The sequence below is a fragment of the Schistocerca cancellata genome, chromosome 11, assembly GCF_023864275.1.
Source record: "Schistocerca cancellata isolate TAMUIC-IGC-003103 chromosome 11, iqSchCanc2.1, whole genome shotgun sequence".
NCBI classification, from domain to species: Eukaryota; Metazoa; Arthropoda; class Insecta; order Orthoptera; family Acrididae; genus Schistocerca; species Schistocerca cancellata.
Genome location: NC_064636.1, coordinates 159435517 through 159447688, shown reverse-complemented (window position 1 = coordinate 159447688; position 12172 = coordinate 159435517). Strand labels below are relative to the sequence as shown.

The 12172-nt window shown below is 41.4% G+C and overlaps 1 protein-coding gene across 1 annotated transcript in view; it reads right to left on the bottom strand.

Annotated features, from left to right (window-relative positions):
• Window positions 1-12172, bottom strand: part of LOC126108394 (zinc finger protein 429-like) — a 96838-nt gene that overhangs the window by 23695 nt on the left and 60971 nt on the right. Inside the window, exon 7 of the mRNA XM_049913605.1 lies at window positions 9278-9315. Coding sequence (XP_049769562.1) covers window positions 9278-9315 — 38 coding nt within the window. The remainder of the gene's footprint in view (window positions 1-9277; window positions 9316-12172) is intronic.

Here is a 12172-nt window from a genome sequence, read left to right as displayed (position 1 = left end):
TGAGTGAACACCCACGATTTGCTATGTAATTCGAAAAGCAAAGCTGAAACCATGCAGTAGTGTGACACGAGTGCTACGAAACGTATCAACAAAGCTGGAGGTGGTATTCTCGAGAATCGGCCATCACAAGTGTGTATCTCTGGATACAATTTCTATGGAGCTGGAACAAAACTAAAATAGCACCTAGCTTATGGTGATAAGGGCTTTAATGCATTGGACAATGTATACAAAGTGCACATCATTGCCTACACTACAGACAAAGATCACCGTATTGCAGAGCAAATATTCATTGATAAGGCTACACAGGTATGTCAAGGAACAGATATTCATGCAGCACAAGCTATTTCTGAATATGTGGTTGATAAGGCAATGTTTGCTCGAACTTAAATTGGGTACTGGACTAACCTTCAAGCATTACTGAATTCAGTTCACTGTATACTAAAGAAGAAGAGAAACCTATGGGATATTTAAAAAATTGGTGACAGCTGCAGAAGGTGCCTTCAGGCAGAAAGAAGGAAGGAAATGATGTGTTAAAACGCCCACGTTCCTACAAATATCAAAGACATCTGGTGGAATAATTCTGTTTCTGCTACCTGCATTTGCTGGGCTGTCAGCTACTGGTTTCATTACCTAGGAGAGCTGATATAATTCAAGCAGTACAGAACGCCCGAAAAAGCGAAAAGTAATTACAAGCAGCTGAAAGGCGTAATATGACCATGGAAGCCATTGCTATAGGTAAAGGCCTATATTTATATGGCTTTGGTTATACATAAAGGCCCACAGCAATGATACTGGAAAAAAAGGATTAATAATACAGATCTGGTTAAACTCGTCAGCAAACTTAAAATCACGAGATTTTACAGCGTGTTTATAAAGGATACATTGCCTAAGACAATGTGGAAATCCAAGAAACATGGAACTGTCAATTTAGATGTTGTTTGGGGTATGGAGCTCTTGGTGATTTAAGGCCACCTGAAGAACTGTGTTGTCACTTCACCAATAGGAACCAGCTGATGTACAATGTTCGACGCTACCATGACTTCAGTTCATACCTCTGAGGATATTTCTGCATGATATTTTTCCTGAAAATTGCATAAAAACAAGCAGTATGCAAGTCTCCACGTCATTTGAATCTGCGATGTAATTATGTTCACTCTAATCCTAATTGGTTTAAATTGAAAGCAAACTACTTTCCTCCAATATATGTGCAGGGGGTAGCGATGTACAGCATTGACTGGCTGGAAACATACGAAAGCATAGCTAATGTCACTGAATTAATAATAAATTGCATCTAGAGAATTGGGAAGTTGTGTCAATACCTCTTGGCACTTGCAACACTGACAATTCATATGTATACTTGAAACGTTTTGTTAAGGGATTTGAGGTATGAGGTGAAGGCAAACGTTAATATGTTTAAATCAAAGATAGAAACAAAACACATTGCGGACTTCAGTCACAAATATTTAATAGCATGGCTACTAGGTTTCTCAGAGGGACAAGTGATGGTGCATAATACTGATAAAATTTTTGAGTTATCAACTGGTGAACCAACTGCCAGTCAGTACAATTCGTGTAGAGTGTAATATTGTAATGAATTTTGTACCTCGACAGATTAGTCCATATTATTTATGCATTTTTTCCTATAGTGAGTCTTGCTTATAAAAGTGAAGAAAATGACGTTCACAATGAATATGGGCTGCTACATGAAGCCAAGGTGGCGAAGGGTTCACAACCATCAGGAATATGGCAGGTACTGTGAAGTTAAGCTGCAAAGCAGAAGCCAAAAGTGAACTCCACGAGGTAACTCAGACGAATGGCATGACCCATACTAGAAGGCAAGGGAGTCATGGAATAAGAGGGAATAAGATGAGTGGTCAGGCGTGAAAGAGAAACGGCATGCCTATCCACTGAGGAGGACATCATGCCAGTACGACTAGTTGTTCAGCATCTTCTGCATAGACACAACCGGGTTCACGTAAAAGCCACCAGTGGTGAAACATATTCCATGATGGTGGAGTGTGTTAAGACAGCAAATGATGAACAGAGTGCAGAGGAATGAACTAAACACCCACAGTCTAGTTATGAATGGACATGGGATTTAAAAAAAATGGAGGAGGGTGGTCTGATCCGCACCCCTGGAAGTACCACTTAGGAAATGTAGGACACTGAGGAACTGGGTACCATGTACAGCCAGATAAGAATACATGGGAGGACCAAGTAAGTTTCCTATCTGATATTAGCAACAGGAATTTTCTAGTTCCAATGAATGGAAGATCGAAAGGTGCAAGATGTAAAGATGGTGTAAGAAACTCATTAAGCAGCCAAATATTTATACAAAAGGTTTTGGCAGTGGAAAAGTAAAAGCCACTGTCCATGCTTCACGAGAAAAGAAGATAGGAACGATGCTGAAGACGCCACACAAGGAGACACGTTTGTGTGGAACTGTAACAGAGTGTAAAATCCTTGGCGAAAATGGAGCTGAGATGCCTGTTGGGTGCTTCCATAATATGGTTGCTTGGGATAGCAAAGACAATGATACCCAGGACGAGCATTCAGGCAACCCGTTTTCGTGGATAAATGTGTGTGACAAGTCAAACCATATAAACCTTGAGACAACTTTGTCTTTCAAAACTTCCTCTAGTAAATGGGGCAGACAGCTTCTAAAGCCCCACGTGTACGGACTACAGAGGATACCAGCCCTCTAGCAGATGTATCAGGATGATGGTTCAAAATGTGGAGAGCATATCTCCCCAAGCGAATCATATCGCTGCATGCCTCAGTCCACCAGGGACCAAGACACACTACAGTAAACTTGAAGTGCACGGTATGGAACATTCTTCGGCGATAAGGGTAACATTTGGATGATACTTTACGTGGTCTTCACAGCTGTATAAAGGTCGTGAGGGAGGGGTATAGCCTCCAGTCAGCCTTAGGATGTCGAAGTTAGCATAAGGAGGACTATGCGTGAAGTGTTCAGTGAATTCAAAAGTAAAATTCTATGTACCGATCTGACAGAAAACCCTAGGAAGTTCTGGTCTTATGTTAAATCAGTAAGTGTATCGAAAAAGCATATCCTGACACTCTGGGATGATGATGGCATTGAAACAGAGGATGACACATGTAAAGCTGAAATACTAAACACCTTTTTCCAAAGCTGTTTCACAGACGAAGACCGCACTGCAGTTCCTTCTCTAAACCCTCGCATGAACGAAAGTATAGCTGACATCGAAATAAGAGTCCAAGGAATAGAAAAGCAACTGAAATCACTCAACAGAGGAAAGTCTACTGGACCTGACAAGATACCAATTCCATTCTACACAGAGTACATGAAAGAACTTGGCCCCCTTCTAACAGCCCTGTACAGCAAGTCTCTAGAGGAACGGAAGGTTCCAAATGATTGGAAAAGAGCACAGGTAGCCCCAGTTTTCGAGAAGTGTCGTCGAGCAGAAGCGCAAAATTATAGGCCTATATCTCTGACATCAATCTCTTGTAGAATTTTAGAACATGTTTTTTGCTCGTGTATCATGTCATTTCTGGAAACCCAGAATCTACTCTGTATAAATCAACATGGATTCCGGAAACAGCGATCGTGTAAGACCCAACTCGCTTTATATGTTCATGAGACCCAGAAAATATTAGATACAGGCTCCCAGGTAGATGCCCTTTTCCTTGACTTCCAGAAGGCGTTCGATACAGTTCCGCATTGTCGCCTGATAAAGTAAGAGCCTACGGAATATCAGACCAGCTGTGTGGCTGGATTGAAGAGTTTTTAGCAAACAGAACACAGCATGTTGTTCTCAATGGAGAGACGTCTACAGACAAAGTAGCCTCTGGCGTGCCACAGCGGAGTGTTATGGGACCATCGCATTTCACAATATATATAAATGACCTAGTAGTGTCTGAAGTTCCATGCAGATGATTCTGTAGTACACAGAGAAGTTGCAGCATTAGAAAATTGCAGCAAAATGCAGGAAGATCTGCAGCAGATAGGCACATGGTGCAGGGAGTGGCAACTGACCCCTAACATAGACACAAGTAATGTATTGCGAATACATAGAAAGAAGGATCCTTTATTGTATGATTATATGATGGCAGAACAAACACTGGTAGCAGTTACTTCTGTACAATGTCTGGGAGTATGTGTACGGAACGATTTGAAGTGGAATGATCATGTAAAATTAATTGTTGGTAAGGCAGGTGCCAGGTTGAGATTCACTGGGAGAGTCCCTAGAAAATGTAGTCCATCAACAAAGGAGGTGGCTTACAAAACACTCATTCGACCTATACTCGAGTATTGCTCATCAGTGTGGAATCCGTACCAGGTCAGGTTGACAGAGGAGATAGAGAACATCCAAAGAAGAGCGAGGTGTTTCATCACAGGGTTATTTGGTAAGCATGATAGCGTTACGGAGATGTTTAGCAAAATCAAGTGGCACACACTGCAACAGAGGCGCTCTGCATCACGGTGTAGCTTGCTGTCCAGTTTTCGAGAGGGTGCGTTTCTGGATGAGGTATCGAATACATTATTGCTTCCCCCTACTTATACCTCCCGAGGAGACCACGAATGTAAAGTTAGTGAGATTCGAGCGCGCACGGAGGCTTTCCGGCAGTCCTTCCTGCGAACCATATGCGACTGAAACAGGAAAGGGAGGTAATGACAGTGGCACGTAAAGTGCCCACTGCCACACACCGTTGGGTGCCTTGCGGAGTATAATGTAGATGTAGAAATTTGCCAATTGGATTTGCACTCAGGTGGGGTAGGAGTCGGCGCATGGATAGCACACAGGAAGTGATCACTTGAGTACGTGTCAGAGGGAATGGGTCATTCCAGGTTGATACGGCGCGCGCCGCTATCATGTGATCTTGTTTAGAGCGCGCGCTATAATCGATTATAGTTCGCTGTTCTAGTGCGGGTGGCACTCCGGTGGTGATTTGCTATTACGTACTGGCTTGAGTTCGTGGTGGCTGGCGGAAAGTGAGAGGGTAGTCGGTTTCTGGATATTGCACGGAACGTGAAGTTCGCTCTGCCTGACCTGCTGGTGACTAGCACCAAGGTGGTTGTACTTCGCAATATGAGCAGAGTGGTCTGGGGCGGATCAACTCGCCGCTGTGCTGGCCATGCGGTGGTGATTAATTGGTGTTGGTGTACTTGTTCTGCCTGCCTGTCCGATGTGGAGGTCCGATGGGGTCCTGTGATACTCTGGCCCGGAGACAACTAGTTGCTAAATTTAGGAGTCGTCTGCCAAGTTAGAGTGTGAGCTTGGTTGGCTCGTCAGATTTTCCGCTGGAAGCTCCAGCTGCGGTTTCTGAACTTCATTCTGATGTGGGACGGCGTTATTGGAAGTTTATGCTGTGTGTATATGTGTGTGTGTGTGTGTGTGTGTGTGTGTGTGTGTGTGTGTTTCATTGGTACCAATTTATTTGCTCAACTGGAGTATCTTTTGTTTATACCGCTGAGTGGGTCGTTACCCACCCGGTCTGCTCAGTGTAACCTTTGGTGGTGCCTGTATGTTCCTTTTTGAAGGAATTCATGTTGGTGGATCCTGTTACCTGCCCGGAGTTGCGTTCATGTATGTTCATGTATGGTATATTTGGCATTTGACATGTTAGGTAACGTCTGCCTAAGGAAGGCGGTTTTGGACAGTATACGCATAGTGAATTACTTCTGCTTAGTATATATGGTCTTCTGGGACCTGAACAACACGATCTCGTCAATTTGGTTTGTGTCACAGCATTTAGTGGTACGTTCCGTATTTTTATCTTACTGTGTTATTATTAACTTGGTGGAATAGTCGCGTTTGGTGTTGTTAAGGCACTTCTAAGACTGTGGTTTGACTATTCATGTGCGCTTGGCTTTTATTGTTTTGTTTATTAAGATTTGCGTGTGTTGGCTTCTGGCACATGTTAAGAGCGCCTGAGTTAACGGCGCTGTGGTTATCATGTGCTGTCAGTATGTTATATTATTATTTCATTTTTGAATTTTATCTTGTGTTGATATTATTTGTCGTGTGTTACAGAACATAACCAAGGTGCGTAAGTGATGGGCAGTTGTGGGAGGCATGTCGGGGAGCTCTCAGCATTTATTTTGGGGACCGTTTCTAGTGGGAAGGCTCTGAAGTGTGAGAGCTCGGTCGTCTGTGATTGTGTTGGGAGTTGCCCTTGCCCTTTGGTTGTATCAAATTATTATTTTGTTATTATATTTATTGGTTGTGTGTTGTGCTTCTTTTATTTTATGGTGCCAAGTTGCCATTATTATTAATGTTTTTTAGTTTATTGCTGCTCTTAATGTTTTCCGATTTTATGGTGCCAACTGTCATCATTCTTAACGGTTTTTGTAAATGATCTTAAGTTGTATTGCCAAGTTAACTTATTATTGGATTTTGTCTCTTGACTGAACTCTAAAAGCTGTTTGGGGATTATTGGGTGGAAATCCTTGGATAGTTGTCCTATAAGAACACACATTCCAAAGATGACAGGCGAGATGGACAGTGCAGAACGAGAAGTCCAAATGGTAAGAAATGTGCATGGAATCTGAAAGGAACGTGGGTGCTCTAGTGGTAAGAGATGATTCAGAAGGTCAGCTAAGAGGGAACCTCTTTGACAGGTTCTCTAAGAGCCCCAAAGCAGATGGTGGGCAGTGAAGTTGCCACGCAGCAAAAAGGAGTGAGGGAGCTGACCAATGAGCTAGGGTAAGTCTGACTTGGTAACAGCAAATGATGGAGAGGTGTAGATGTTGCAAAGAGAAAAGGTGAAATGAGGAAGGGCAATGCTCACTGCAACAGCTAGCAGTCGCATGTTAAATGAGATGGATGGCCAGCACGGCTCCCACATGAGGTGGAATGCTGTCCTTGGAGGTAAAGGTCACAGAGGACCAGAAAGAAACATGAAAGGTCAAATGGGTTGTGAGGATAATTTTTTTTCTTGGAAGCAGAAAACAAGCGCACACTGCAATTCCAAGAGCAGCTGTAATCCCTCCTGGGATCTAATGCCATGAATTTTCCATTGGAGAAGTCGTAATGGGGATTGGGGAAGAGGGAACAAATGAAGATTAGTCACCTTGGTGGCTGCTGAGTGCCAGCCTTCAAATATCCACGGTTACAGGGGGAAGAGGCTGGAGAATCCTGTTCCATGAGACCTACAAACACATTTGCACTCGCCCTGAGTCAGTCTGAATTCCACAGCAGAAAATCAGTAGGCAGTGAGCACCAGCAAAATGGAGGTCAGCCAGGTAAGGGCACGTATGCCAACACCACTGAAGTGGATCTCCAAGTCAGGGAAGGAGAAGACCATTTGTTTTTGTTAGAGTTCTTAGAACTTTCTAGTTGACAGATGAAGAGTATGTTTTTAGCTGTAGAAAGTCTTTGCAGGAGTATTGCTTTTGTCCTTTCAGCCTGACAGTTGTGTACCACGTGATTTCGCCACCAAATGTAAAGATCTGATTGCTTGTTGCGTAGCTGTAGTAGGAGACAGGGATGCTATTGTGACCTGTGTGATTTCACTACTGCAACACTGACTTGAAGTTGGAAGTCTTGGTGGGCATACCTCCGTTACGCACGGCGTAGCAAAAATGGTACTGTAAATGCCAGATGGTAAAATGCATGGATTTTGACTAGCTAACAATTGCAAGTGACAGGGTGGGGTTTGATGGCCTTCAATCAGATCTCCTGGATGCTTGCTCATTAAGACACTTGGGACATTCACGGGATTACAATTGATACAGCAGAGAGGAGGCGAACAGCTGCCCTCGTGACCACCTCTGCCAAAAGTAACACACTTGGCCATATTTTGACTGGATACACGTTTTATTATAATGTTGACACTTGTACCAATGCATCGGGTTTGGAATGTATGGTTGGACTGTGATTACTTCACAGCCTCCCTTAATCTTTGAGGCAAAAACTACTCGAGCAAATGGTAGAAAATGAGTGCATGTGGGTCCGCAGCTCATGGTCGTGCAGTAGCGTTCTCGCTTCCTGCACACGGGTTCCCGGGTTCAATTCCCGGCGGGGTCAGGGATTTTCTCTGCCTCACGATGACTGAGTGTTGTGTGCTGCCCTTAGGTTAGTTAGGTTTAAGTAGTTCTAAGTTCTAGGGGACTGATGACCATAGATGTTAAGTCCCATAGTGCTCAGAGACATTTGAACCTTTGTTTTTTTTTTTTTTTAGTGCATGTGGGCATTAAGTTTGCATCCATATTTTTCATAAATGAGAAAAATTTCACAGTCTCCAACTGCAACACCTTCCAGAATAAGGCATGCATTAACTGTAGCAAAGAAATGACCCTCTTCAGTATGTGATAACATGAGGAACCAAGGTGCATTTGGGAGGGCCTTCAAATCTATAGCCTCATTCTGTTTATGTTTAGTAGACACACGCTAAGATGGTGATTGATATATTGCAAAAGAATCCCCCATGATTGCCAACTTCTCCAATGGCATGCTCTTTCCAACTGGGAACCCCCTCAGATAGGGATTCACCACCGTAAATGATTGTTCGCACCTCAGGTCACCTCCGCCCCCCCCCCCCCCCCCCCCCTCCACCAAACTCCTGACAGAAGGACCAATTGGCATTTGGGAAGGTAACAGCTCAGTCACTCACCCTTCTGGGCCTGATCTGTATCAGAGGGTACATGAGAACCCTACCCATTGACCTGGAGCTGCCAATTATGCATTACCTTGTCACCTGTAATGTGTCTAACAAATGGGAAATCCTTCAGGAACACACCAGGACGAAGGAGAAACAAAGTGAATGAGGATTCACCAGTTAAGTCTTCACAGCCTTACTGAAAGTGGTACCAGCTACTTATGTTTCTTCTTGATGGTGGCCTGTAAACCACTACAAGCTTGTGCGTTACCTGAGCACCACTGTGGCACCGCATTGAGTGAGGTGTTCGACACTATATTCATTAATATGAAAGGCTGGGAATCAGATCCAATTTTTGGATATATAGCCATTCACCCTTTCTTCTAACTTGTTCTACTGCAGTACGATATTAGCTTGTGTCCATCAAGATGAATCTGTTGAATTTAAGTGATTTCATCTGACATTCTGTATTAAACACAATACAGCTGCTGATAAGCCACCTGAACTTTTATTTTCCTGTATGGATATCAGACATTTGCTCTATTTATCTAGGAATAGCCACATAATGGTTGTTGCAAATAATAGTATTAATGAATCATTACAGTAGTGCATTTTATAACTGAAGTACTCTCACAATTAATAAACAAAAATTTATATTTCTGAAAAAGTTCTGCAGTGAATTATGAAAACTTACCTTGCACTATCAGATGCACATCTTGTTGAGGTTTCCACCTGAAATATTTGAAGAAATGGCCAGTGATTTACAACTAATGAAACAGTAAATACATAGAATTCTATTAACGCCCACCAACATGTGATTGGTCCACAAAATGCTGTAAGTTAGGCTTGAAAATATCATTAAAGAGGACATGAAAAACTGTTGCAGTTAATGAAACAGAATGTTAGTAAGAATTCATTCTCCATTTTCTCACTGTCTTCAGTACTGTAAATAACTACACAAGCCAGTAATTTGGTTGTAGCCATACTTTGTACTAGACACTTCACAAAGGAAAGTGACCAATAACATCTTTAATCTATTATGCACTTACACTTTGAGTAAAATTTTCTTTCACTTTTTTTCCGTAATGAAAACTGCCATGCAATGACAGATAAATCCATCATTGTAAGTGACACATTTGGACCTTTGTGCTCTGGGCAGCCCAGACCAACTTGCAGAGGTGAGGAGTGACTCCTAAACCCAACCTTAAGTTCACACCCAGAACTACATACAGGCTTGAACTATTAAATATACAAACATTAATAAATATTGGCAAACTCAAAATAGTTTCACACATTGTAAATGGACAAGTTAAAATTGGCATTACAAAATATCACATTCACAGATGAAGAAATACCACAATCAGAGAACTGTAGATTCTTCACAGAGAACACAGCGAAGAAATTCGCGAAACTACTACAGAACTAGGCTCTGCATTCATAAATGGCAATTATGTTGCAAACGGTACCAAATTTTTTGGGAGGACAACAGTTCAATCCCATGCCCGACCATCCGGATTTAGGTTTTCCATGATTTCCCTGAATCAGTACAGGCAAATGCCGGGATGGTTCCTTTGAAAGGGCATGGCTGACTTCCTTCCCCATCCTTTCCTAATCCGATTAGACCAATGACCTCGCTGTTTTGCCTCTTCCCCCAAACAATCCAAAATCCAAATTTTTCATTACCTCCAGAAGTCTCTCTCCCTGCAATAATTCAATAATTCAATATTTAGGTGAGGGGTACACAATAATTAATGCACATGCACCAATAGATCAGGATAACAATGCAGAAGGTAAAACAGTCCTCAGAATGGTGTTGAGAAGCATCTGATGAAGTTCCAGAGGAAAATATACAGATTTTATTTAACTTTTATCCTCAGACTGGCACAGAATGGAGATGAGAACATTATCTGCCCAAACTGCTATTAAATGAATTTATTCACACCTGGAATTTTGACTGTTATGCCATTCTCAAGTGACAGCTTACTATGAACTAAGTCAGTGTTATTAAATGTCATGCCTAGGGCTTGGGGAGTGGATATTAAGATGTGCAGTATGACATGACTTTGACAGAAATTAGTACATGAAGTACTACCAATTTCTAGGCATACAGATTACAAAGACTCACATCTTGTAAAGAAAATGGAATTTGTAAACATGGTTAACACAGAAGTATTACTTCAAAAGTATTATCTCAAAAGGAATTATAAAGGATTCAGACATCACACTGAGCAACCACTTGAGAATTGTACAACTGCCAAATTAATTTTGAATAAGTACATTTCATATCAGTCCTGGTAGAAAATGTTTTCATTTATGAATGTCTGCCTGAGTAGATGTAAGAAAAAAGGAAAACTGCAAAGAAAAAGACATTTAGCATACACCACTAAAAAGATACGAGGACAACAATAATATGATCTGAGAATATCAGACAGCTTGTGTGCCAGTAGCAAAGCACAATTCCAAAAAGATGATGAATTCCAGAGTCAGACATAGATATCTGTTGAAATTGACCATTACCACTGAACAATAAAACTAAGATTCCGGGCCTAGAATAACTGATAACCATGTTCACATAAGATTCAATGAAATTCCATGAAAAGTTCAAGGAGACAACAGCAGAATTCTAAAATACAAGATATATCAGAGATGGCTTAGGACAGGATGGTCCTGTGAAGGCCAAATTGATAGAGGACTAAAGGAGCAAAATACTATTGGAATACATCTGTAACATTTTAGAAGGTTTATGACTATAAAGCAAGACTGCTTTATTTCAAAATTCTTAAAGAATTTTGAAATACAGAAGACAACATGGGTCTTCTTAAAAGAACTATAGCCTCATTTGGGATAAGAACAGACTTTAGCCAAGGCAATGTACTAACTCCATTCTTCTTTCAGACTATACTAGAAAAGTGAATATTGAACAGATGGAGCAGTTGTCAGAATCTACTACCAGAAGCTGAATACTACTTGGTTAGAAAATTGATAATTTCAAAATTGTTTGTTCAACTTTTGTAGATAATTTAGCAATGCTGACAATTTAGAGAAACCACAGAACAGAGAGAAAGAAAAACAGTAGGAAAAAGCATGACTAGTCGTCTCCTCTGATAAGCAGCAGCGAAGCAGTAATGAGTAACTACAGGACTGCAACATCCCTATCAAATACAAAGTGTGGGAGGGTCAGGGGAAGACAAATTTAAGAATCTATGAGAAGTCATGTAGCCCAATGGTGGGGAAAATGGAACCACAAGAGGAAGACTATAAAAGATGGACTCTGCATTTCAGTTAACAGAAGATGTTTATAGTAAAAATTCATTCTCCAAAATTGCAGAACCTCCAACTTGCAAGGTAAGTCATTTGGCCAAAATACACGTCTGTAATTTTAGAATCAACAAAAGATAGTGGAAATTACGAAAAAGAAAAGATATTAGGAAACAGAACACCACCACAAACATTTAAATTCAGAAACAATACAGAAGTATAGATAAATATGTAGGAAAATAACTGGAGACAAAATTTGGCATACAAGGTTAATGAGTCTTAGCATACTGAAAAGAAAAACTGTGTAGCAGTACTAAAACCATTAAAAAAT